The sequence below is a fragment of the Aythya fuligula genome, chromosome 19, assembly GCF_009819795.1.
Source record: "Aythya fuligula isolate bAytFul2 chromosome 19, bAytFul2.pri, whole genome shotgun sequence".
In the NCBI taxonomy this organism is placed as follows: domain Eukaryota; kingdom Metazoa; phylum Chordata; class Aves; order Anseriformes; family Anatidae; genus Aythya; species Aythya fuligula.
In genome coordinates, this window is record NC_045577.1 from 11,701,220 (window position 1) to 11,723,943 (window position 22,724).

At 52.3% G+C, this 22,724-nt stretch overlaps 1 protein-coding gene across 1 annotated transcript; it reads right to left on the reverse strand.

Annotated features, from left to right (window-relative positions):
* Window positions 1–512: 512 nt before the first annotated feature.
* SAPCD2 (suppressor APC domain containing 2) lies at window positions 513–21,632 on the reverse strand. Its single transcript, XM_032200542.1, has 8 exons — window positions 21,497–21,632; window positions 16,544–16,670; window positions 15,959–16,512; window positions 7,738–7,871; window positions 3,657–3,803; window positions 2,731–2,832; window positions 2,019–2,141; window positions 513–1,510 (listed from the first exon to the last, which is right to left on the reverse strand). Exons 1-8 carry the CDS (start codon window positions 21,630–21,632, stop codon window positions 1,382–1,384), a joined length of 1,452 nt encoding a protein of 483 aa, XP_032056433.1. The 3' UTR covers window positions 513–1,381.
* Between the last annotated feature and the right edge of the window lie 1,092 nt (window positions 21,633–22,724).

The window sequence follows — 22,724 nt, forward strand, 5'->3', positions numbered from 1 at the left end:
CAGGACGTCACCCCAGGTAGCTTGCATATACTACCAGGTCACCCAAAGCTCCCATTTCTCCACTTGGAGATGTACAAAGAAAGAGCCTAGCAGCTTCCTCTTCATCACCCACATTCAGTTTCAAGAAACCAAGTCCTAAAGCCCCAGTGTGAAATCAGGCTTCTGTTATTGTCCTTCTAAAGTCTACAGTCTACAACTTCCTCGTAAGGGGTTGTCAAGAGGCAGGAGACCTTTTCTCCATTAACACCAGTGACAGGACCCGCGGGAACGGGGTTAAGCTGAGGCAGGGGAAATTTAGGCTGGACGTCAGGAGGGGGTTCTTCACAGAGAGGGTGGTTGCACACTGGAACAGGCTCCCCAGGGAAGTGGTCACTGCACCGAGCCTGTCTGAATTTAAGAAGAGATTGGACTGTGAACTTAGGCACATGGTCTGAACTTTTGGGTAGACCTGTGCGGTGTCAAGAGTTGGACTTGATGATCCTTAAGGGTCCCTTCCAACTCAGGATATTCTATGATTCTATGATTCTATGATTCTAAAGTCATCATGAAAAAATATGACTGCCAGGCTTATAAGCAAATGCTTACCAGGTCAAACAAAATAAAGTGACATAGAGGTATCTGCCTCAATCTGCAAACAGCCTGAAACAGCAGCTCAGAGGTACATGGTTACCTCATTTGGGTCTATGGCTCATTAACTATAGGAGCCTGCAGACATATAAACAGCAACTATGGCATCACTACATCAAACTGAAGAAAGAGATTGCCCTAGGAGGAGCACCAGCTCAGGCACTGCTCTAGCCCAGTCTGGTTCCACCAGCAGACAGCAGGGAGGAGCTAGGTATGCCCCATTACACATTTTCAATCTTGTCCCCTGACAGAGGGACAAGCAACAGACAGGGTACCTTTCAATGACCAGGCTTGCCTGGAAATGTTCAAGATGGAGTGTTCAAGATGCATCATCTTTTTCTAAGAGCAGCCAGAATTCAGCCTAAGTCAGGCCAAGAGTACAGCAGCTCTCCCCCCACCTCTCCCTGTGCACACAGCACAGGTAGCCTTTGTTTCCCCCAACACATTGGGGATCACGGGATGGGGGAGTAGTCACTGCAATCAGTTCTAGAAAAGGAGTAGCTTGCGAGCAGTGCTGCTGGCCAAGCACAGCAGGGAGGGTAGACTCCCCAGGCCTGCCCAAGCAGGGTTGGGGAAGTGCTGTCCCCAGCTTACTCCCACAGGGAGGCCATGGGCAGTTCTAGACCTCCACAACTCTTGAGAGCTCCACACCTGGAGCAATGAATGTAATGGTTTTAGGGCAAGAGTCCCAGCCCCACAAACCCCTCTGGGGAAGCTCAAGTATGGGGCCAGGAAGAGTACTGGGGGACAGGCACTAGATGAACGTGGAGTCCAGCTGGCTCGTTTCATGGTTGCTGCGGGCACGAGCCTCAAAGAGCTGCTTGATCAGAGCAGATTTCTCCTGCTCCAGCTGGGTGATGCGTTCACACTTGTCGGTCACCTCCTGCACAGGACAGAGGAGGAAAATGCTGATCAGAGCTCTGCTGTGCCTGAGGCATCTGTGAGCCGGGCTAGGCTCAGCTGTTCTAAGCCCCCCACAGCCCAAAAGCACCATTTGCATGTGCCAGGATGCAAATTCCTTTGGTGAGCGTGGCCTTAGCAGGGGTATCTTTGGTGTCTGCTTCCCAGAAGTACTGCTTGCAGACCCAAGATGCAGCATCTGCACCCTCTTGTGGCCTTTATTTGTCATGGTCTTTTCCCTTTGGCAGGGAAAATGAGGTCCATGTCCATGGTCCCTCACCTAGTAAATAGCTGGATACATGCCCCTCAACAGGAGGGGTACCCAGTTGCAGGACATGGAAGGGCTCCAGGTGTAGCCCATAGCCCTTCTCCAGGATGACCAAGGTTGGCCAGGTTGAAGGAACACTTTCTAACTGTCACATACTTTTTCCCCAAGGGCTCCCTCCCAGCCTTCTCTGTAAGTGTATCTCCTCTCCATCATCCCCACTCACCTTGGTGAGAAGTCGGTTTTGCTCTTTCAGCATATTGATGGCTTGCTGGGAACCTGCTGAGGCTGGGGACACCACGGGGGCCGTGGGGGCCAGCCTGCTCAGAGTTGAGGAAGGGTTCCCTGGCTGTGGAGAAGATGAAGCGAAGGGCTGAGACATTGAGCTCTCTTCCTGGTGGCCCTCCCCAGCCTGTGTCCCAAGATAAAAGCTGTTTCTGTGACCCATGGGGAACTAATAGACTGGGAGCTGAGCAAAGTCCTACACAGGATTAAGACCCCACCAGTACAGTCAGCACAGGCCATCACAGGGTCTCCACCAAGGCTTTTCTAGACTAAAGTGGAATCATTCATGCCAGCGTGTCCTGCTCCTGCCAGGAGCCATGTGACCTGGCATCCAGGACAGCCAGTTCTAAGAGGACTGGTTGAGCACCTCAGCAGGATGCTTTCCTTGTTCACATGACAAGGTCTACACCTTTTTGGGGACCTCATTTATCCCTTCAAATACCTTGAGAATCCTCCATCCTAGCCCAGGACTAGCTGCACTATCTTCTTGGTTGTCTGCCATCCTTGTCTTGCCAACAGAGTCAAGTTGGCCCCTAGAGCCTGGGGAAGCTCTGACAGCTCCAATGACAGCCCAGCTGTCAGTGTGAGGGCAGAAAGGGCAGGCACCTAGCTCACACAAATGATGGCAAGCTGCTAACATCCTGCTCTCTCACCTTGCCCATGGCGGAGAGGAGGTCACCCAGGCAGCGGTTCACCTCCTGCAGCTTGGGAAGCAGGTGGCCCAGGTGGCTCTGGTTGCCATCAGGGAAGAAGTCCTGGAGGACGGGGCAGAAGAGTCCAGGCATTATTTTGGGGCCAGCTTCTAGGGAGTCATTCTGCCCTGCAGAGAGGACTTGGTGGCTGGCTGGCCTTCAGCCCCCTCCAAACACCTCCCAGAGCTGGGGCACCCACCTGCTTCCACGTCTCAGCTGGCCCTGCACCTTTGTAGAATGGAGCTTGCACAGGCCATGGGACATACCCATGTTAACAAAGCAAGACACCAGCCTCAAGCCTGGCATTATGGCACAGACAGCACAAGGGCTGAGGTTGTGGCTGCTCTGTCATGCTCTGAACCTGAACCTGCATGCAGCCTGGCAGGAGGTGAGGGGGGCGTACAAGCTGTGCCAAGGGCATGGGTGTCCACACAAGGGAAGACCCTTCCTGTGCTGCCCTAGGGCTCCCCCAGGTGGGCTGGCCCAAGGAAGAGCCCCGTGGCTGGCAGGTGGGCAGCAGAATGTCCCAGTTGGTGAGGAAGGGTCGGCCTCTCTGCATTGGGCAATTTTACCTGGGAAATCCACCATGGTGAGAGGCCAGGCCTGATCCCATTCAGGCAGCAACCCCACAGCTCCACACCAGGCACGTGGAGGGGCTTGCTCATACCCTCCTTACTTGCTGCCATGCTTCTCTTCTGCCAAGCGAGGGTTGGACCAGTATCCCCAGCCCCTCTGGGATCCTCAGTCAAACAGCGAGGGCACACGCAACAAGCAGAGGCAGCAGAGCCAGGCCACTACTGGGTATACCAAAACATCCCAGCCCAGTTCTCACATCCCACGGGCCCTCCCAAGCAGATGGGAATCCCCAGAACAAGTCCTAGACTCACAGTACTGGTTTTGTTTTTTCCCAGGAGTCTCTGGCGTTCTTGCATGAAGTGGATGTGCTGGTGGTACCATTCACGGGCACGTTCAACCATCTCCAGACCCTGAAGCAAGAAATCTTTCTCCTGCTCCAGCTCCTTCATATACTTCAGCTGCAGGACAGTGCACAGATGTGTTATCCCCTCCTCATCCAGGTCCAAGTCAAATGTTCAGAGAACCACTGCCCCATTAGATCCCAAGTGAAGGCATCTACAGATCAACTTAATCCGAAGTTCAAGCAATTTCCTCTAGCCTAGTCTTGTCAAGCCCAAGGAGCTGGTTTCTTCATGAGACACAGAGGAATTTGGTTACCAGCAGTTGTGTCAGTTCTTTTCCCCATGAAAAGCTGCAGAGAATTTGGATGATAGCCACTGGCTGATCCTGATTTGGAGTAAGAATTCTCCAGTTTGGGAGAACAATTGCAGCAGCTGAAGGGCAGTCAGGTTGCCTCCATCCTCCTGTCTAGGGAACCCGGCCTGCTCCCCTCCAGCTCTTAGTGAAGAAGCATGTTTCTCTGCTTTGTCATTTATCCAAGGATGAGCTAAGAACAGGGCCAGCACCCACTGTCTAAATCCTCTTGAGGTTGCAAGCTTCAATCAGTAGCACAAGTTCACCTGGCTTTCAGAGAGCAGCCAAGCTATCTAGAGACCAGAACCCCAGACAAAATCTACAGTCCTGTTTACCCAGCTCTCTGCTTTCTCCTTTGCTTTTCTGCCCAAGTCATCTTGGAGTTGAGCACAGCGTACCCTTCTGCTGACTGTGTCTGCTTAGTCTTTCAGGTTCAAGCTCAAGTCATATGGAGAGGGACATGATATATTCACATCTCTGGAGGGCTGCTAACAGAGCACCCAGGGCTTTTGCCCCCACCCCTTTGTGACAAGCAGAACAGGGCCCTGCCAGCCACAACCTGCTGCAGCACAGGCAGCTTGGGCCCTCCATCAACAGCAGACAGCAGCAGCACCTAGCTGCCTGTGCCCAGCTGACAAGGGGCCTCCCTCCTCTGCTGCCACCCTTCTCCCAAGGCCCCTTGGCTCTGCACCGCCATGAGGAAATCACGGAGGTGTCAAGAAGAGGAGGGTCTGTTCCCAGAAGAACAGAATGACCACAGAACAATTCATCAGCCTTCACTCTTCCCTGTCATAGAATCATAGAACATCCTGAGTTGGAAGGGACCCATAAGGATCATTGAGTCCAACTCCTGTCCCCTTCTCCAAGCAGGCGTGAGCCTGCTCCCCCAGTTCACAGCCCTCCTGAACCACCCTTGTGGCTGCTCCAAGGCAGAAAGGCCTTCCTCCATGTCGAGAGCACTGGGCTGGATTTCCCAGCACTCCCCAAAGCAAATGGCTGCCTGCCTTCTCTGCCGTGATGTTGCCTGACCTCCACAGCCTGTGGCACAGACTGAGCACCAGGAGAGTCTTCACTGTGGAGGGCAGACAGCTCTCCATCCACCATAAGCACTCTGATCACACAAGCAGGCAAGCCTAGAAACTGCTGGACACTCAGAAACCTCTTCGGCTGTTTTGGAGAACATCTGGACGGGAACAATTCAGCTCAGAAGTGACCCTAAACAGTGACCGCCTCCAGCAAACAGGTGAGACTGTACCAACAGCTTCTTCAGGCTGCCAGCACTTCTCTGTCCTCACCTCCACTCCCTAAGTCTCACAATTGTCACATGCCAGCTACCCCTTATGCCAGGGCTGTTCCTGCTCCCTCTGCTTCTGGACGTGCTGTTTACAATAGAGCAGCCACTCACACACCAATGCTCATATGGACAAACAGAGAGAAGGGGACGTACCCACACGAAGAACCACAGAGCCCTGGTACTACACAGAGTATTGCTGAGGGGCATGAAGAAGGTGCTGTATGTGGCAAGGACCCCCATCCAGTTCTGGCTGCAGCTTGTGACTGCCTATCCCAGCCTGGTCCCACTGGGCTTGCTGGTCAGCACGGGAACCGGAGGAAGAGGCAGCATCCCACAGAGCAGTGGGACATCAGCAGTTCCGTTAGGTGCAGGGACAGATGGAATCAATCTAGGGGCAGAGGACAGGATACAGCTAGGGGCAGAGCAGCTTCTCGGGCAGGAGAATGGGGAGGTGGAATGGGCACAGCACATCTTGGTTGGTCACTGCCTGTGATAGAAGGGGAGGGGAGAGTGCTTCTTCTCTGGGCTGCCTGCAAACAAAAGTGCTTGGCCTCTCACAGGTCTCATTCCAGCTATGCCAAGGACACGGGGAAATTGGATCAATCAATGGACTCATTGAAAATAAAACAACAACAAAACCCACCGAACATCTGAGGAGTCACCAGCTGTCATAAAGGGTCCTGGGGCTGCAGCACAGGCCCCACTTGTCTGCTTTGCTGAGGAGGATGAACAGGTCCTAGTGCGCCTATAGGACACACGATGGACAACAGTGTGTCCCCCCCCTCCTTGGTTTTAGGCAGATTAGCCTAATCACAGCTGTGTGCCTTGTCTTGCCAGATATCCTCCCTTCATCAGGGAGGAAGGGTAGCCAGGCAAGATCTCCACCCTGCATGCAGATTCAATCCTTGCTGGATTCAAACCTGTTCCAACTGTCTCTGCATACTCAGAAGTGGAATTGGTACCAAATACTTCTGCCCTGGTGCTTGGGAAGACTTCTCAACCCCCACAGGACAAGTTGAGGCATCCTATCTCTGGGAGGAGGAACATGTAAAGGCAGAGCAGCACTCAGATACACTAGAGGTGAATGGATGGAAGAAAGGTAGAGCACCTGCATCCCACCTCCCACACAACTATGCACCATGGGGAAACAAAGGCAATGGCAACACTAAAAAGCAACAGCACTTGTGGCAGTGCTGGGAACAAACACCAGCCTTCAGGGAGACACCCTGGGCACCATCCCCTTCCTCATCAGCACCAGGCAGGACTTCACACTCACGGCAGTGATGACACCTCTGCTGCACTCCACCTTGGAGCCATGTGCACATGTGAGAGCCCTGCTAAGGGAGGAAGGGGGCATACCCTGTCAAAGCAGCAATGTCCAACCACCAGAAACCTGAGGACCAGAGGGACCCCTAATCCCAGGCAAACACATCCACATTTATTGCTCCATGTCAGCACCTCTCAGCAGAGACCCCCTCGGTCTGAAAGAGAAAGACCCAGCCCCTTGCATTGCTGTAAGCCCAACAAATCTTTTCCCATGCGTACATAAACTGCACCCTCCCCAGACTGGCCAGGCTGGGAATCAGAGCATGTTATGTTGCCCAAGGCCAGTGCAATGCTGTAATCAATGCTGCACAAGGACACTAATGCAGCCTGCTGGCCCTGCTCAGATCAGGAAGCCGGTGACACCAGGGTGCCAAAAGTGGAATTGCAGATGTGAGAGTCATGGCCTGGCCTGCAGCCCTCATGCCACGAGACAAAGCAAGGAAGACCAGATGATCACTCATCCTGCAGGCAAGGTCTTGGCTTGAGCTTGTGGGCAACATGCCCAGGCAGCTTCGCTATTCCACTTGGGAGCAGTGCAGATCCCTTGGTTTGGGCAAGCTGATCCAAACCTCTCCATTCAGGGACAGAGAGGGGAGCAGATCCCTTGATACTGGGCTTCCCAGGCAAATTCAGTTTAGATTTCTCTGCATTAATGGCAAAAATCTCTTGGGAGCCACAAGGATCAGCATGCTTGAGACCTGACCTACAAAGAACAGCTAGCAGAGGACACAGCACTGAGGCTCTGCACAAGGCATGCTTGAAAAGCCCAGAGACCAATCTTCTCAGATGACTGCAGCACTGGGGCCTTCTCCTGTACCATAAGGTAAATTGTTGCCTTTCTCTACCCAAGTTTTTGCCCATGAAGACAGTGTTTGACTGCACAGATGCCAACTCCATAGGCTGACATTGCTCCATGGGACACAGGGGAAACCATAACTTCTCTTTCTCTTGCACATTTCAGGACAGAAAACGCCTTGGAAGTAACTGCAAGACCACAATGTACATCAATACAGCTTTATAACAGAAACCTGCAGGGGCAGGCCCCTTGACTGCAGCCCAGGACAAGGCTGTTTTCTTACCATGCTAAAATCCACACCGTTGGCTATAGTGTGTCTCCGGTGTTCTGCATGTAACCTCTGATGTCTCCGAACGTCCCCAGTGCCTCCATGGCCACCATCTCCCTGGGACTGCCCAGCAGACTTAACATCAATACCTGTAACAGATGAAAGCATGAGGGCATCAGCTGCTTGCAACAAAACCTCCCCATGGCCCCTCTGTGGGGCAGTCTGTGGGGTAGCCCTGCAAGCAGGCAGCAGCTGAGGAAGCACTGCACATAGCACCTGCTCACATCTTTGTGCAGGCAAGCCAGACCTCAGCAACAGCTTACTTTGTTATGCCAGGCCGGCAACAGACTTTGGTAATCATCTTCTGTAAAAAGCAGGCAACTTCTAGGCAATGCTGCTTCAGTTCCAGCACAATTAAACCATTAGTGGTACTGCCAACTCCAGTTTTCAGTCCAGTCTTCACGGGATCCCTGACTTCTGCTCAGGAAGCACAGGCCCTGCCATGCACTCACCTCCTCCTGAAGGCAGCTCCCGTTTGGTGACGGGCTCACACAGTTGCTCCCATTTGTACAAACAGTGGCAACCCAGCAGCATCAGAGAGAGTCAGGGATCAGCTCCTTCTCCAGTCATTTGTGGCAGCTCTCACAAGGGGCTTTCTTTGGAGGGGGCAGCCACTTAGAGCAGCTCTGGAGATGGTCATGGAGATCAGACCAACACATTTCAGAACAAATACACTTTCCTTCCCCACCCAGATATGTGCTTGGTGCTAAAGGGGGTGATGCATACCAGAAGCTGCATGCCTTTGGTCTAAACATACAACAATCTGGCTATAGGGTTACCAAATTTTTATCAAAATCCTAACATCCTATTTAGCGAAAGGCTGATGTACTACATACAAATTATGCTGGTCCAAATCCACACATAACCTATTTTTGCAGATTAAATTCACACTGGCAGGTTTCAGGCTGGATCAGATGTCTCCTGCCCATGCTATATGCTTGTACACTAAAGCAGGTACTGGCTAAGCACCTTCTGAAATCAGCACAAGCCCTGTACTCCATGCCCTGGCTAACTTGCCAGAAAGACAGCCCTGCAGCCATGTCCCAGGCAGCTCAGCTCCATGTTTCTGGATGAGTTTAGAGCACCGCCCTGCTGCTGTGAACTGTGGTACCGGGGCACCAAGGTTGCTGTCACCACCCCTTCCAGACATGCCCAGGCAGCAAGCCTGCTGCACTCCCTCCTTGCTCCAGTCCCCTGCCGAGTCCCCAGCAGACCCTACCGTGTGCTCACCCTCCTCATTCTTGCTGCTCACCATGCTCTCTGATCACAGCTTTTTGCTTTCCCTGCTTTACCAAAAAAGAACCAGAAAATAGCAGCAGGGAAGTAGGCAAATGAAAGCAGGCAGCGAGGCAGCTGTGGAGAACATCTCCATGGGACTGCTGCCCATGTATCTCCCAGGCACTCCCACCCATCACCACATCCTTCTATGGGCTGGGCACATGCTGGCTCCCAGGCACCTGAGCAAACTTCCACAGGTCTAGCATGTTCTCCAGTGCAGATGGGCATGAAGGACTGGGAGTGCTGAGGCAGGATGCATGGTGCTGCACAGCCAGGCATACCACCTAGCTGCTGCACAAGCCTCCTCAGCAGAGCACACAGATGGGAAGGAAGAGGAATATAGGGCAGGAGAAGTGAGTGGAGACAGAAGTCACCCTGCATCTCAAAGACAAGCTCGATTCACAGGAGGGAGCTGGAAGGCAGTGAGGTCAGGGAGAATCACACCACACTGCGGGTGTCTGTGGTGCCACATGTCTATTAGTTCAGCAACAGGAGTTAGACTTGCACTCATAGCAGGCAATGCTCCAACAGTGGCATGCTATGCAGTAACCTCGCTCAGCCTGTCACTTTGTGTCACTGAGAAGAGGGGCCATGATGGTATGGGAAAAATCCACCTGCTGGTTTATCACAGTGTCCCACTTGTCTTATCAGCAAGTGCTCCAGCAGAGACAGGTCTCTGACATCTTACTAAGCACAAAGTCTTGTTATTGCTCATTTACCTGTTTTGCCAACTGTCTTTAGTTTCATACAACCATATCATACACCCTGTGAGGGACAGCTAAAACAGCAAGACTGGCGCAGCTATGCACATGTTCTCCTAGCAGACCTATAACACATCCTGATGGGGAAGCAGAAGAATAGTCCCAAAACTGAGAGTAGCTTTGATAAGCAGAATCCCAAAGCAAAACCAGGAGCACCTCTGGGAAGAGCTGCAGGGTAGAAACAACATGTTAAAACAGTTTTTGCTGCTGTTACCCAGAAGTGCTAGTATTGGGTCTGTGTTGCATGATAAAAGTGGAGCCCACAGGCTGATCTGAGCTGAAACTTTGATAAGAACGTGTTCACCAGTCAAACAAATGAGCTCTGTGCACCTGAGCTAACAACATAGTGACTAAAACAGAACCTCTGGTTATGAGTAGGGATCAGACTTTCTAGGGAGCAGGAGAGGTCCTGCCTCCTCCCTCCCAGGCTGGTAGAGCCAGGCCACCCTAGCCACAAAGGCTGCGCTGGTAGGAGGCAGTGCCCATAGACACTGCAGACCCCTTGGGCAAGGCACTAACCACCCCATATCATAATTCCTTGGCTCTCAGCAGGGATGAAAGCTTTTCCATAGGGAACCACTAGGGTAAAGACCCCTAATGCTGAGACACCTGCTGCAGCAGGCAACCTAAGAACCAGCAGCAAGGAGCTGTCATGGTGCCTTCTGTGCACAGTGACATCTCCAACATCAGCCTCACCATCCTCGGCGGCAGTTTGCACAGCAGTGCGTGTGGGCAGGGCGTGCTCGGGCAGGGCAGAGCATTCCCCCCCGCCCACAAGAACAACTCATCTAACGGCTGTTTACCACTAGCTAGGCTGCAGTGGTCTACACTAGGCAGAGAGCTCTCTCTAGAAAGTCTGCAACCACCCTGACTGACTGCCTGCTCAAAAATGCAGCAGTTCACATCTCTGGATGCAGGGATTGCCTGAGCCTGTTGCTGCCCTCTGAGGGAGGCAGAGATACTGTGCATGTAAGGTGTGAGCAGGTGGATGACCTGGTCTGCCTGATGGCAGAGCTCAAGGAGGAGGTGGAAAGGTTGAGGGCCACCAGGGAGTGTGAGAGGGAGACAGACTGGTGGGGCAACTCCCTGCAGGGCCTGAAGGACAGGTACTGGGGTGGGACACCCCAAATGGGGGTGGACCCCCTGCCCTGTCGCAGTCGGGCAGAGGGAGGGGACCTGGGAGTTGAGGAGGAATGGAAACAGGTCCCTGCTCAACCTCGCATGCAGTGCCCCCCTCCTACCGGCCCCACCTTCCCAGGTGCCCTTATGCAACAGGTTTGAGGCCCCTGAGCTTGAGAGACGGGTGGGTGAGGATGAGGTAGAAAGTGTACCCAGGAGGATGCCTAGGGCGAGGAAATTGACTCCATGCCTCAAAACTGCCTCCACCAAGAAAGACAGAAGGGTAGTTGTTGTAGGCGACTCCCTTTTCAGGCAGGAACAGGATGAGGTTGAGGGTCTGGACAGTAGTACGAACCCGGGAAGCAACCCTGCAAAGCGTGTCAAGATTGGGGGAAGTACTGAGCATAGGGATTGGGGCCGGGCAGAGAACTGCATCACAACCCATGCCACAAAAATAGCATGTAGAGTCTTAGTGATCGGAAACTCCTTGCTGAGAGGCACTGAGGCTGCTATTGGTAGCCCAGATAACCTATCCAGAGAGGTGTGCTGTCTTCCTGGGGTACGTGTCAGAGACGTTAGGAAGGTCCTGCCACAGCTCATTAAACCAGAGGATTACTATCCTCTTGTTGTCATTCAGGTAGGATCCCAGGAAGCTGCAACTATAAAAATATTAAAAAGGATTTTGCAACCCTGGGAAGATTGTTGAAGGGATCAGAGGTGCAGGTAGTGTTCTCCTCTGTCCTCTCTTTGGGTGACCGGGACCCAGAAAGAAGGAGGTGAATGACTGGCTGAGGGGGTGGTGTCTGGACTAAGGACTTGGGTATTTCGATCTTGGGAAGCCCTTTGAGAAGCCAGGTATGTGGGCTGCTGACCGAATTCAACCTGACAAGTAGGGCTCAAGTGTGTTGGGGAGCAAGCTCTCAGAGCTGATTACCAGGCCTTTAAACTAGGTTTGACGAGGGAAGGGAGGGGAACTAGAAGTGACAGAGCACACAAATCCATGGGTCCTGATGGAATGCATCCACGTGTGCTAAGGGAGTTGGCAGAGGTGATTGTTGAACCACTCTCTATCATCTTTGAAAGGTCCTGGAGAACAGGAGAGGTGCCTGAAGACTGGAGGATAGCCAACGTCACTCCGGTTTTCAAGAAGGGCAAGGAGGATCCGGGAAACTACAGGCCAGTCAGTCTCACCTCTGTCCCTGGAAAGGTGTTGGAACAGCTTGTTCTGGATGCCATCTCCAAGCAACTGTAAGAGAAGGAAGGTTATGAGGAGTAGTCAGCATGGATTCACCAAGGGGAAATCATCCTCGACCAACCTTGTTGCCTTCTATGATGGCATCACCAGCTGAGTAGGTGGGGGGAGAGCAGTGGACGTCATCTACCTTGACTTTAGCAAGGCTTTTGATACTGTCTCCCATGACATCCTGCTAGCAAAGCTGCAGAAGTGTGGGATAGAGGAGTGGACAGTAAGGTGGGTTGAGAACTGGCTGACTGGCTGAGCTCAGAGGGTGATGATTGGTGGCGCAGAGTCCAGCTGGAGACCTGTGCGAAGCGGTGTTCCCCAGGAGTTGGTGCTGGGTCCGGTCTTGTTCAACATCTTCATTGACGACCTTGATGAGGGAATAATGTCCACTCTCAGCAAGTACGCCGATGATACAAAGCTGGGAGGAGTAGCTGACACACCAGAAGGCTGTGCTGCCATTCAGCAAGACCTGGACAGCCTGAAGAGCTGGGCAGGAAGAAACCAAATGAAGTTTACCAAGAGCAAGTGTAGAGTCCTGCACCTGGGAAGGAACAACCGCATGGATCAGTAGGGGCTGGGGAGATGACCTGCTGGAGAGGAGCTCTGAGGAGAAGGAGCTGGGGATCCTGGTGGATGACAGGTTGACCATGAGCCAGCAGTGTGCCCTCATGGCCAAGAAGGCCAAGGGGATCCTGGCATGCATTAAAGGGAGCATGGCCAGCAGGTCAAGGGAGAAAATCCTCCCCCTCTACCCTGCCCTGGTCAGGCCTCACCTGGAGTACTGTGTCCAGTTCTGGGCTCCCCGGTACAAAGAAGACAGAAAAAATACAGGGACCTCCGGGAAAGAGTCCAGCAGAGGGCCACAAAGGTAATAGGGGGGCTGGAACATCTTCCCTATGAGGAAAGGCTGAGAGACCTGGGTCTATTCAGCCTTGAGAAAAGAAGACTGAGAGGGGATCTCATCAGTGTGTATAAATACCTGAGGCGCGGGAGACAGAGGGATTTGGCCAACCTCTTTTCAGCGGTTTGTGGGGACAGGACAAGGGGTAATGGCCACAAGATACAGCACAGGAAGTTCCACACCAACATGCAAAAGAACTTCACGGTGAGGGTGACGGAGCACTGGAACAGGCTGCCCAGGGAGGTTGTGGAGTCTCCTTCCCTGGAGATATTCAAGGCCCGTCTGGATGCCTACCTGGGCAGGCTGCTCTAATGAACCTGCTTTGGCAGGGGGGTTGGACCCAGTGATCTTCCGAGGTCCTTTCCAACCCCTTCAATTCTGTGATTCTGTGATCCTCGTGCCAGGCATATCAGTGGGCTCCTGGACACTGTGGCTGGCAACGAAGCAACTGCTTATGATGTGCAGGCTGCTCCAGCATTGCCTGGCTGACACTAACTTCTGAGAACCTTGAAGACGACTTTGAGCAGGAATGTCTTCAGAAGCCCATGCTACCATGTCTCTCTCTGCCCATGCTAACAGAAATCAGTGATGAAGGTGGAACAGGGACTTGAATTGCTGTCCCACTAGCTCACTGCACCACCTGAAAGTGCCAGGAAGATCACCTAGCCCTCAGCCTCTGCCATCTTGCCATAATTCATACTCAAATTACCTCTGTCACATGCGGATCCACCCTGGGCCAGGAAGTAGAGATTGGGTAGCATCCTGTCAGTACCTCCTTTCCTCAGGAACACAAGACAGGGAGAGCGCCATCAAACACTTTGATGATTACAAGTACTGATACATCATCTCCCCACTCTCAGCTAGAGTTCTTACAAAAGGTACATCATATGACTGGAGACTGAGAATAACCTTAAGCCCAAATGATGTAATCTAATTGAGACAGGCCTTACTGGACCCACATTTCTCCTCAGTGAGAAAAGAGCCAAGTCTTGCCTCATTGATGCTTGAATCTTTCACATCCCTTTGAAGGGAACATGCACCAGTACAATCACATGCTTAGGAAAGCCCTCTGCAGTGGAGGGTATCACTGAGCAGGTGTGCAGGATCCAGAGTTAAAAGACATACGGTAACTGAGTTATAACTTTCACTAAGTTGCTGAATTAGTCTAAAATTCAAGCCTGTTTCCAGAATATAGCCCTGCTTTTGGGGAAGCTGGCAGCAAGGGCTGAGGCACTAAACTTGCCTGCAGGCTCAGGACATCAGTATACCATACCATAATAGAAAGATCCTCAGCAACCAGAAAATTATATTCTGCAGTAGTCATCTGCTCAGTCCCATCTAGTAGAGAGCTTTCAATTTGATGATTATTTATCAAGCAGGATTTTTTTTTTCATTTTTTTTCTGGATTTACATTCTTGACGATAAAACAACTTTAATAACAGTCCACTAAGTAAGTTCTAGTGATTAGTCTGGAGGCAAAATGAGAAGCAGACAATCTCTGCAATGTTTAAAAGGAAAGGGTGGGGAACAGAAGGCAAACTAGCTCAGACAACTTTCCCAAGGTAAAGGAAGTCGTCCTGCTCTCCTGCCTTTGTCAGCCCAAAATTCTCACCAGCCCATCAAACTGAATGATCATGCCAAAGAACACATATAAGCACACAAAAGTATAAAAATAATGTATTTTACACCCATTCAGTTGGCTGAATCACCTCACTCCATGAACTTCCCAGTCACTGCATCTAAGACAAGCAAAGGATGGAGAACGCTGGGATGCGGGTCAGAGCCATGTTTCCTGCAGCAGTAGGTGGATGCCCCACTTTAGGTGCAATGCCAGACTGCAACCCTAGGACAAAGCCATGTGAGACAGCACAAAGCCCTCTAATAGCTCACTGGCCCAGGATCAGGGGAACCCTGGCAGATCCAGCACAGGTCCTGAGGAAGGGACACAGCCAGCAGCAACCTGCTGCTTGGCTCTGCAGCCAAAGCTATGGCAGCGGCTGCGGGGCATTCCCTGTCCCGACCGCCTGGACAGTGAGTGCCTGGGGACACTGAAGCACATCTCCCTACTGCTGCTTTCCCATTCATTTATTGCTGTAAATTGTGCCATGTAATTAACAACACAGTTGAATCAGATTTCACTCTTTTTCACTATTCAAAATGTGCCTGAAATCATGGAGCAACCCCTTCTGATAATGCACACTCATTAACTCTGACTACACAGCTGCGGCTGGTACTCAAGCAAAGCTGCTTGGCTCTCAGGAGTTTGCTTCCCCATCCCAATACCCAGCAACTCTCAGAGATGATCAGCTTCATGATCCACCCCACAAGGAAGGTCACCTACAGACTTTGTGCCAGAGGACAACTACGGACATGTTACTGTAAAGCCCTTAATTCTTCTTGTCACCACTATAAAGAGACAAGCGCCCACACGAGGAGAAATGTAAAGGGAAGAACAAGCCCGAGACAGAGCAGGATTTGCAAACTGTGCGTTCTCCATTCCGGTTTATCTAGAACTTGAATCAAAGCCCACTGAAGACAAAATAAAAAATAAATATCAGCGACTTCTCAGAGTTCTGCATCTGGCCTGGGGGAAGAATTTACTGTTGTTTTAAATGAAAAAGAAAGAACAGGTCTGTGCTGCCTGAGAACCAGACCTAGCCATGGGTGTGGATCCCAGCCTGCCCTGCCTAACTCGACTCTCCGGCAACGGTGCCGCTGGATCACTCGCAACGCTGCCAGCTCTGCTGCGATGCCCGTACACGGCCAGACACCTTCAGCACGCAGAGCGGGCCCGTTCCGGCCTGGTGAAGGGACCCGCACCCGCCGTCTCCCATCGAGCCGCAGCCGGCCCGGGGATGCCGGGGCGCCTCTCACCTCGCGCCCGGGGCTGGCTCGGCTCCGGCTCCCGGTGTCCCGCGTTCTGTCCCCGCCGCTCCCCGGCGCCGCAGGGGCTCGGCAGCTTCTCCAGGCTCCGCGAGGCGCTGACGGCGGTGCCGCGGCCCCTCTCCCTCTCCCTCTCCTTCTCCTTCTCCGCCGCCCGCGGCTCGCCGCCGCCGCGCCCCGGGGCTCGTCCCTTCACCGGGGGCCCACCGTCGGCGCCGGGCAGCGCGGCGCGCAGCCCCAGGACGAAGCGCTCGAAGGTGAGGTACCCGCTGGCCGGCGCCGCTCGCCGCAGCCCCTCCAGCACACCGGCGGGCAGCTCGCGAGCCTCCGCCCCCTGCCAGCGGGACTCGATCTCCCGGAGGTGCACGTACCCCCGCCGCCGGTCGTCCAGGATGTCGAACAGGGTGCGCAGGCTCTGCAGGAAGGCCCTGGGCAGCCCCTCGGTGCCGGCGGGGGGCGGCCCGGCGGGGGGCGGCCGGGCCCCGCGCTCCGGAGCCATCGCCGCCGCCGCCGCCGCCCCGAGGGCACCTCGCCGCCCAGCCGCGCTGGGCTACCGGCCCCGCCCCGGCCCCGCGCTCCCATTGGCTGGCGGCGGGCAGCCCCGAGCTCCCATTGGCTGGCGGTGGGCAGCCCCGCGGGCCCATTGGCTGCGGGCGTGGCCGCTGGTTTGAGTTGCGGCGCGGCGCGAGCCGCCCCCTCCCCGCTCGCCCGTGTCCCGGGGGGCTCTGCTGCCCCCGCCCCCCCCGCCCTGTTCCCCCCCCCGCTTGGGGAGCGGCCCCCGCCGGACCCCTCCGCGCAGCGAGCGGCCTCGCTCGCCGCCGAGCCCGCAGGGCTCATCCCGGCCGCTCGGGATCCCGCCGGCTCCGGCCGGGACCGCAGCCGGTCGCGGGGACGGGAAGGCGCCTCCTGCCGGCAGCCGCAGGGCGCGGGGTGCCGCCTGTAACGGCCTGGTGACCTTTGGCCGCAGCTGTTTCCCAGCAGGGGGGAGGTCCGCGAAAAGCCAGGCTGGTGCTGGTGCTTCGTCAGGCGCAAATCCTGTTTGCTCACAGCACTGCCTCACCTGCTGTTTCTCCGGTCGTAAATCTGCTTACTTGCCAGCAGAACTAGGAGTCTGCTACCTGTGCTCGAACTCAACAGCTTTTTCCACTTCTTACAGTGACAAACTTCAGATGCTGGACAGGATGGCCAAATCACTGAGCTGGACTTTGCACCTTTCCCAAATTTTGTTGCACACGTTTTTCAACAGGTACAGAGCCTGGGATGTAAGAGCCTTAGTAAGGTAGGTGGGGGAACATTTTTTCCTGGGAGTCTTCTTCACCGCCCTGAAAGCCCTGCCTCTTCTGCACCAAAGGCACCATAACCTTGTAAAGGGAAGCATGTACTTTTTGAAGCAGAGATACCTGAAGACCTAGCATTTCTAACATCTCTAGAGCAAATCTGGTTAGTGAACAGGATCAAAAAGTCCAAACTGTGACATGACTCTCACTATTGCAAAGAAATGTCCCCTAAATTCCAACCTGAACCCCTCTTGGTGCAACTTGAGGCCATTCCCTCTAGTCCTATCACTGGTTACCTGTGAGAAGAGGCAAACCCCCAGCTCCCCACACCTCCCTTTCAGGTAGTTGTAGAGAGCAATAAGGTCTCCCTTGAGCCTCCTCTTCTCCAGACTAAACAGCCCTAGTTCTCTAAGCTGCTACTTGTGTCCTGGACTTGTGTTGCAGGCCCTTCACCAGCTTTGTAACCCTTCTCTGGACACACTCCAGGGTCTCGATGGCCTTCTTGTCATGAGGGGCCCAAAACTGAACACAGTACTTGAGGTGCAGCCTCACCAGAGTGGAATGCAAGGGGATGATCACCTCCCTGGTCCTGCTGGCTGCGCTGTTCCTGATACAAGCCAGGATGCTCTTGTGGCCTTCTTGGCCACCTGGGCATGCTGCCGGCTCATGGTCAGGCAAGCATCAATCATCACCCCCAGATCCTTTTTCTCTGCACAGCTTTCCAGTCACTTTCCCCCAAGCCTGTAGTGCTGCATGGGGTTGTTGTGGCCAAAGTGCAGGACCCGGCACTTAGCCATGTTCAACCTCATCCCGCCGACCCATTCTGTCCAGGTCCTTGTGCAGGGCCTTCCTACCCTCCAGCAGATCAACACTTCCCCCCAACTTGGTGTCATCTGACAACTTACTGAGGGTGCACTCAATTCCCTCGTCCAAATTATCAATAAAGATATTAAAGAGGATGCGCCCCAACACCGACCTCCAGGGAACACCACTGGTGGCTGATCGCCAGCTGGATTTTACTTCTATCTTTCTTACAGAATTTTTATGAACCAGCAGTTTTAAGATAAAGTGTTTCTATAATTTAGCCTGAAATTTGAACTATTAGATTTAACAGTGCAAAAGATACTGCCTAGTAAAAGATACTGCCTTTCTCTGCAAGCTCCTTCTGTCAGATTCATTGCAACAAGGCAGACTACAAAGCACAGGTGTCATTCTGGTGTCACTATTCCCATGTCCCAGGAACAGCAAGTGGCTCAGCCCTGGGGAGGCACCTGAAAGGAATTTGTCCTGATATGATGCTCATGGCACTGAACTAAGGGAGTCAGGCAGTTAGTGTGCTGGAGAAGGGTGATGGCCGGGCTTGTGCAGGCACAAAAGCACATGTGGGTGCTCAAGCAAGTGGCTGCTCTGTTTTGTTGGCAGCACAGACAGCACTGCCAGGTGCAAGTGGGACACCAGTACCTGCGAGAACCTAGACAGCACATATTCATCCTCATCACGTCCCTGCAGCCAGAATTGCCTCAGCACACAGAAAAGAGAATTAGACACTGTCCAGTTGCTAATTCCCTGTGAGGTTGTCTGTGGACATCTCCCTGTGCCGTCTGTTGGGGTAATTTCCTTTAGCTCTGACTTGGCTTGAAAGGGAGAAGGGGGTAGAGACTTGGCCCTCATTTTCTCCTATTGATGTGGCCTTTGCTGCTCTCCCGACTGTCAGCTTCTCTGTCAAGTCCCCCAGTGCCTTCAACAGCTTTGTCCCATGCCTGGCTTCTCAGCCCATTCTTGCCTTTCCTCTTCTAAATGGAGTTTCTCACTCACTTGAGGCTCAGGCTGCCAGGTAAATTGCAGCAGCCTCTGGAGACCATCACTGGTCCTTTCTCTATCAGGAACCTGCTGTGACTGGTCTCTGGGCTATGGCCAGGCTTTTCACAGCCTGCTCTTCTTTAAACCATTTATTTTCATAACTTTTTTTTGGCCTCCCTACCTGTTTTGAGATCTCTGCCTGGCTTGGTCACATTTGACTGAACACAGTCACACCTTCGTAGGATACAGGAAGAAGTAACTAGTACATTATTCCTATCCTTTCTGCTTCAGAGGCAGAGCAGTGAATGTTATGCTGCTCAGCTCTGGTGACAGTAGGAGGTAAGGAGGCTGCATGCCTCTGTAGAGCTTAAAGACTCATACTGTGCCACAAAGACAGGACGTTTCAAAATGATCCAAACTGTGGCATCAGCATGGGGGCTGTTATGTTCAACAAAGGCTGCTCTGTAGGAAAATAATTTTTCCCTAGATTCCTCCCACATCTCTGGGTTTGCTGGAACAGCAAGGAATAATAGTGGGGATTTAAATTTACCTTAATGTCTCTTGTCCAATTTCCCTGCCAGGCAGGTCTATGTTACTAGGAAAGCAATCTGCAGATACCAAAAACAATTATTGGGGTTAACTGTATATACTGATTCAAGTGAAATACTCTCACTCCTCCATGTGGAAATTTATATTCTGGCAACAAGAAGCTGGGGCCATTGCAGTTCCACTTTTACTATGTTTTCTTTATCAAAGTGATCTGAAGGGATTGTCATCAAACAGACCTCCTTAGAGTGGTAGGGTGAATGGGAGATTTTGAAAATTCTTGAAAAAGGCTTTTGTTTCTTTTTTTTTCCTCTCTCAGTGAATACTTTATTTTAGGGCCAGGCAAGTTCTTTTCACTAGTAGAGTTTTTTGTTTGTTTGTTTGTTTTTATTTGTATTTAACATAAATTAGTTATTCAGTTCTCCTTCCTCCAAGCTTCTGGAAAGCACCACCTGCCATTCAAAACAGTCCCAACCCTCCCTTTGTGCTGGCCCTCAGGTGCTGGCAGCTGGGAATGCAGTGACACTTGCACTGGCTCTCCTGTGGCGGCATCCAAATGCACCACTGCTCCTCTCTGGGAAGGGCACAGGGCATCTGATATCCCCCCGGAGGCAGGTAGCAGACCAGCATGTCCCACCAATCAACACTGCCTCCCCTGGGTGAAAAGGTCACAGCAGTCTCATCAGTAGTGTTAACAAGTTGATTTTGGTGGAGATGGTCATATTCTCATGCGACACTGACAGCACATGCATAGATGATGCTGTGTGACTGTGGCAGCAGATTAAGCACCATGCAGATTTCAGTGTGATATTGATGTTCACGTACATGTGTGAATCTTAACTCTGCTAAGACATGGTGCTTGCTGCCATATTAGGCTGTCTCCTGATCAAAGGTTCAGGGACATGCTGTGAGCCCCACTGCTTCCTTCTTGTGGGGGAGAACAAGGTCTGGGGGAACCAATGGTGTGTCTGTGGGCTGTATGTGCTATTACCTGCCACCCAGACCAGCTGGCCTCTATCATAGAATCACAGAATTCCTTGAGTTGGGAGGGACCTTTAAGATCATCTGGTTCCAACCCCCCTGCCATGGGCAGAGATGCTACCCACTAGAACAGGTTACCCAAGGCCCTATCCTGGCCTTGAACACCTCCAGGGATGGGGTATCCACAACTTCTCTGGGCAACCAGTTCCAGTGCCTCACTACCCATACAGTGAAGAATTTCTTCCTAATATCTAATCTAAATGTATCATCTTCTAGTTTAAGACAATTCCCCCTTGTCCTATCATTATCTACCTGAGTAAAGAGTCTCTCTCCGTCCTTTTTATAAGACCCCTTAAGTACTGAAAGTGACCACAATGAGGCCTCCCCTGTGCCTTATCTTCTTCAGACTGAACATCCCCAGCTCCCTCAGCCTTTCCTTTATAGGAGAGGTGCTCCGGCCTTCTAATCATCTTTGTGGCTCACCTCTGGACTCACTCTAACAGGTCCACAGCTTTCCTGTGTTTTCTCCCAGCACAAGATGTAGTACTCCAGGTGGGGCCTCATGAGGGCAGAGCAGAGGGGGACAATCACCTCCCTCGACCTGCTGGTCAAGCTGCTTTTGATGCAGCCCAGGACACAGTTGGCCTTCTGGGCTCCAAGCATGCACTGATGCATCATGTTAAGCCTTTCATCCACTAGAACCCCCAAGTCTCTCTCTACAGTGCTGCTCTCAATGAGTTCTTCTCCCAGTCTGTACTCATGTCTGGGATTGCCCTGTCCACGGTGCAGCAGCTTGCACTTGGACTTGTTGAACTTCATTAGGTTCACATGGACCCAATTCTCTAGCTTGTCCAGGTCCTTTTGGATGGCATTTCTTCCTTCTTTGGTATCAAGTGTACCACTCAGCTTGGTGTCATCTGCAAACTTGGTGAGGGTTCCATCTCAGTTCCATTGTCTATGTCATTTTTGAAAATATCAAAAAGCATCAGTCCCAGGACAGATCCCTGAGGGTCATTGCTCCTCACCGGCCTCCACTTGGACATTGAGCCATTGACCACCATTCTCTAGGTGCAATCATTGAGCCAATTCCTTATCCACTGAATGGTCTGCCCTTCAAACCCATACCTTTCCAATTTAGAGATTAGGATGTCATGTGGGACCATGCCAAAAGCCTTACAGAAGGCCAAGTAGGTGACATTGGTCAGACTTCACTTGTCGACTAATGCAGTTACTCCATCACAGAAGGCCACCAGATTGCTCAGGCATGATTTACTGTTGGTGAAGCCACGCTGGCTGTCTCAGTTCACCTCCTTGTCTTGCATGTGCCTTAACTTTGTCTCCAGGAGGATCCATTCCATGGTCTTGCCAGACACAGAGGTGAGTCTGTAGATACCTGGTTCCTCCTTTCTACCCTTTTTAAAAATGTGGGTGATGTTTCCCTTTTTCCAGTCACCAGGGACTTCACCTGACTGCCATGATGTTTCAAATATGATGGAGAGTGGCTTGGTGACTACATCAGCTAATTCCTTCAAGACCCTGGGATGCATGTCATCAGGCCCCATACACTTGCAGTTGTTAAGTTGCATCAGGCAGTTCGGAACTTGTTCTTTACTTACAGTGGGAGGGACTCTGCTCCCCCAGTCCCTGCCTAGAGGGTTCAGGGACACAAGAAATGTGGGAAGCCTGACCACCAGTGAAGACTGAAGCAAAGAAGTTGTTCAGTACCTCAGCCTTCTCCACATCTGTCTTCATTTGTCAGAGGCGGTACACTCTCCTTAGTCTTTCTTTTGAGGCCAATGTATCTGTGGAACCCCTTCTTGTTATTCTTTGCATCCCTCACCAAATTTAGTTCTGTCAGTGCCTTGGCTTTCTTGATCCCATCCCTGCATATCTGGACAGTGTCTCTGTACTCTTCCCAGGGCACATGGCCCTGTTTCCACTGTCTGTGCATTTCCTTCTTTTGCCTAAGTTTTATCAGCTGGTCCTTGTTCAGCCATGCTGGTTTTCTACCTTCCCTGGTTGATTTATTACATATGGGGATAGAGAGCTCTTGCACTGTAAGATAAATATTCATAGAGTTGCCAGCTCTGATGGGATCCTCTGTCCCTAAGGACAGTGTCCCATGGGATCTCATCCACTAATTGTTTTAACAG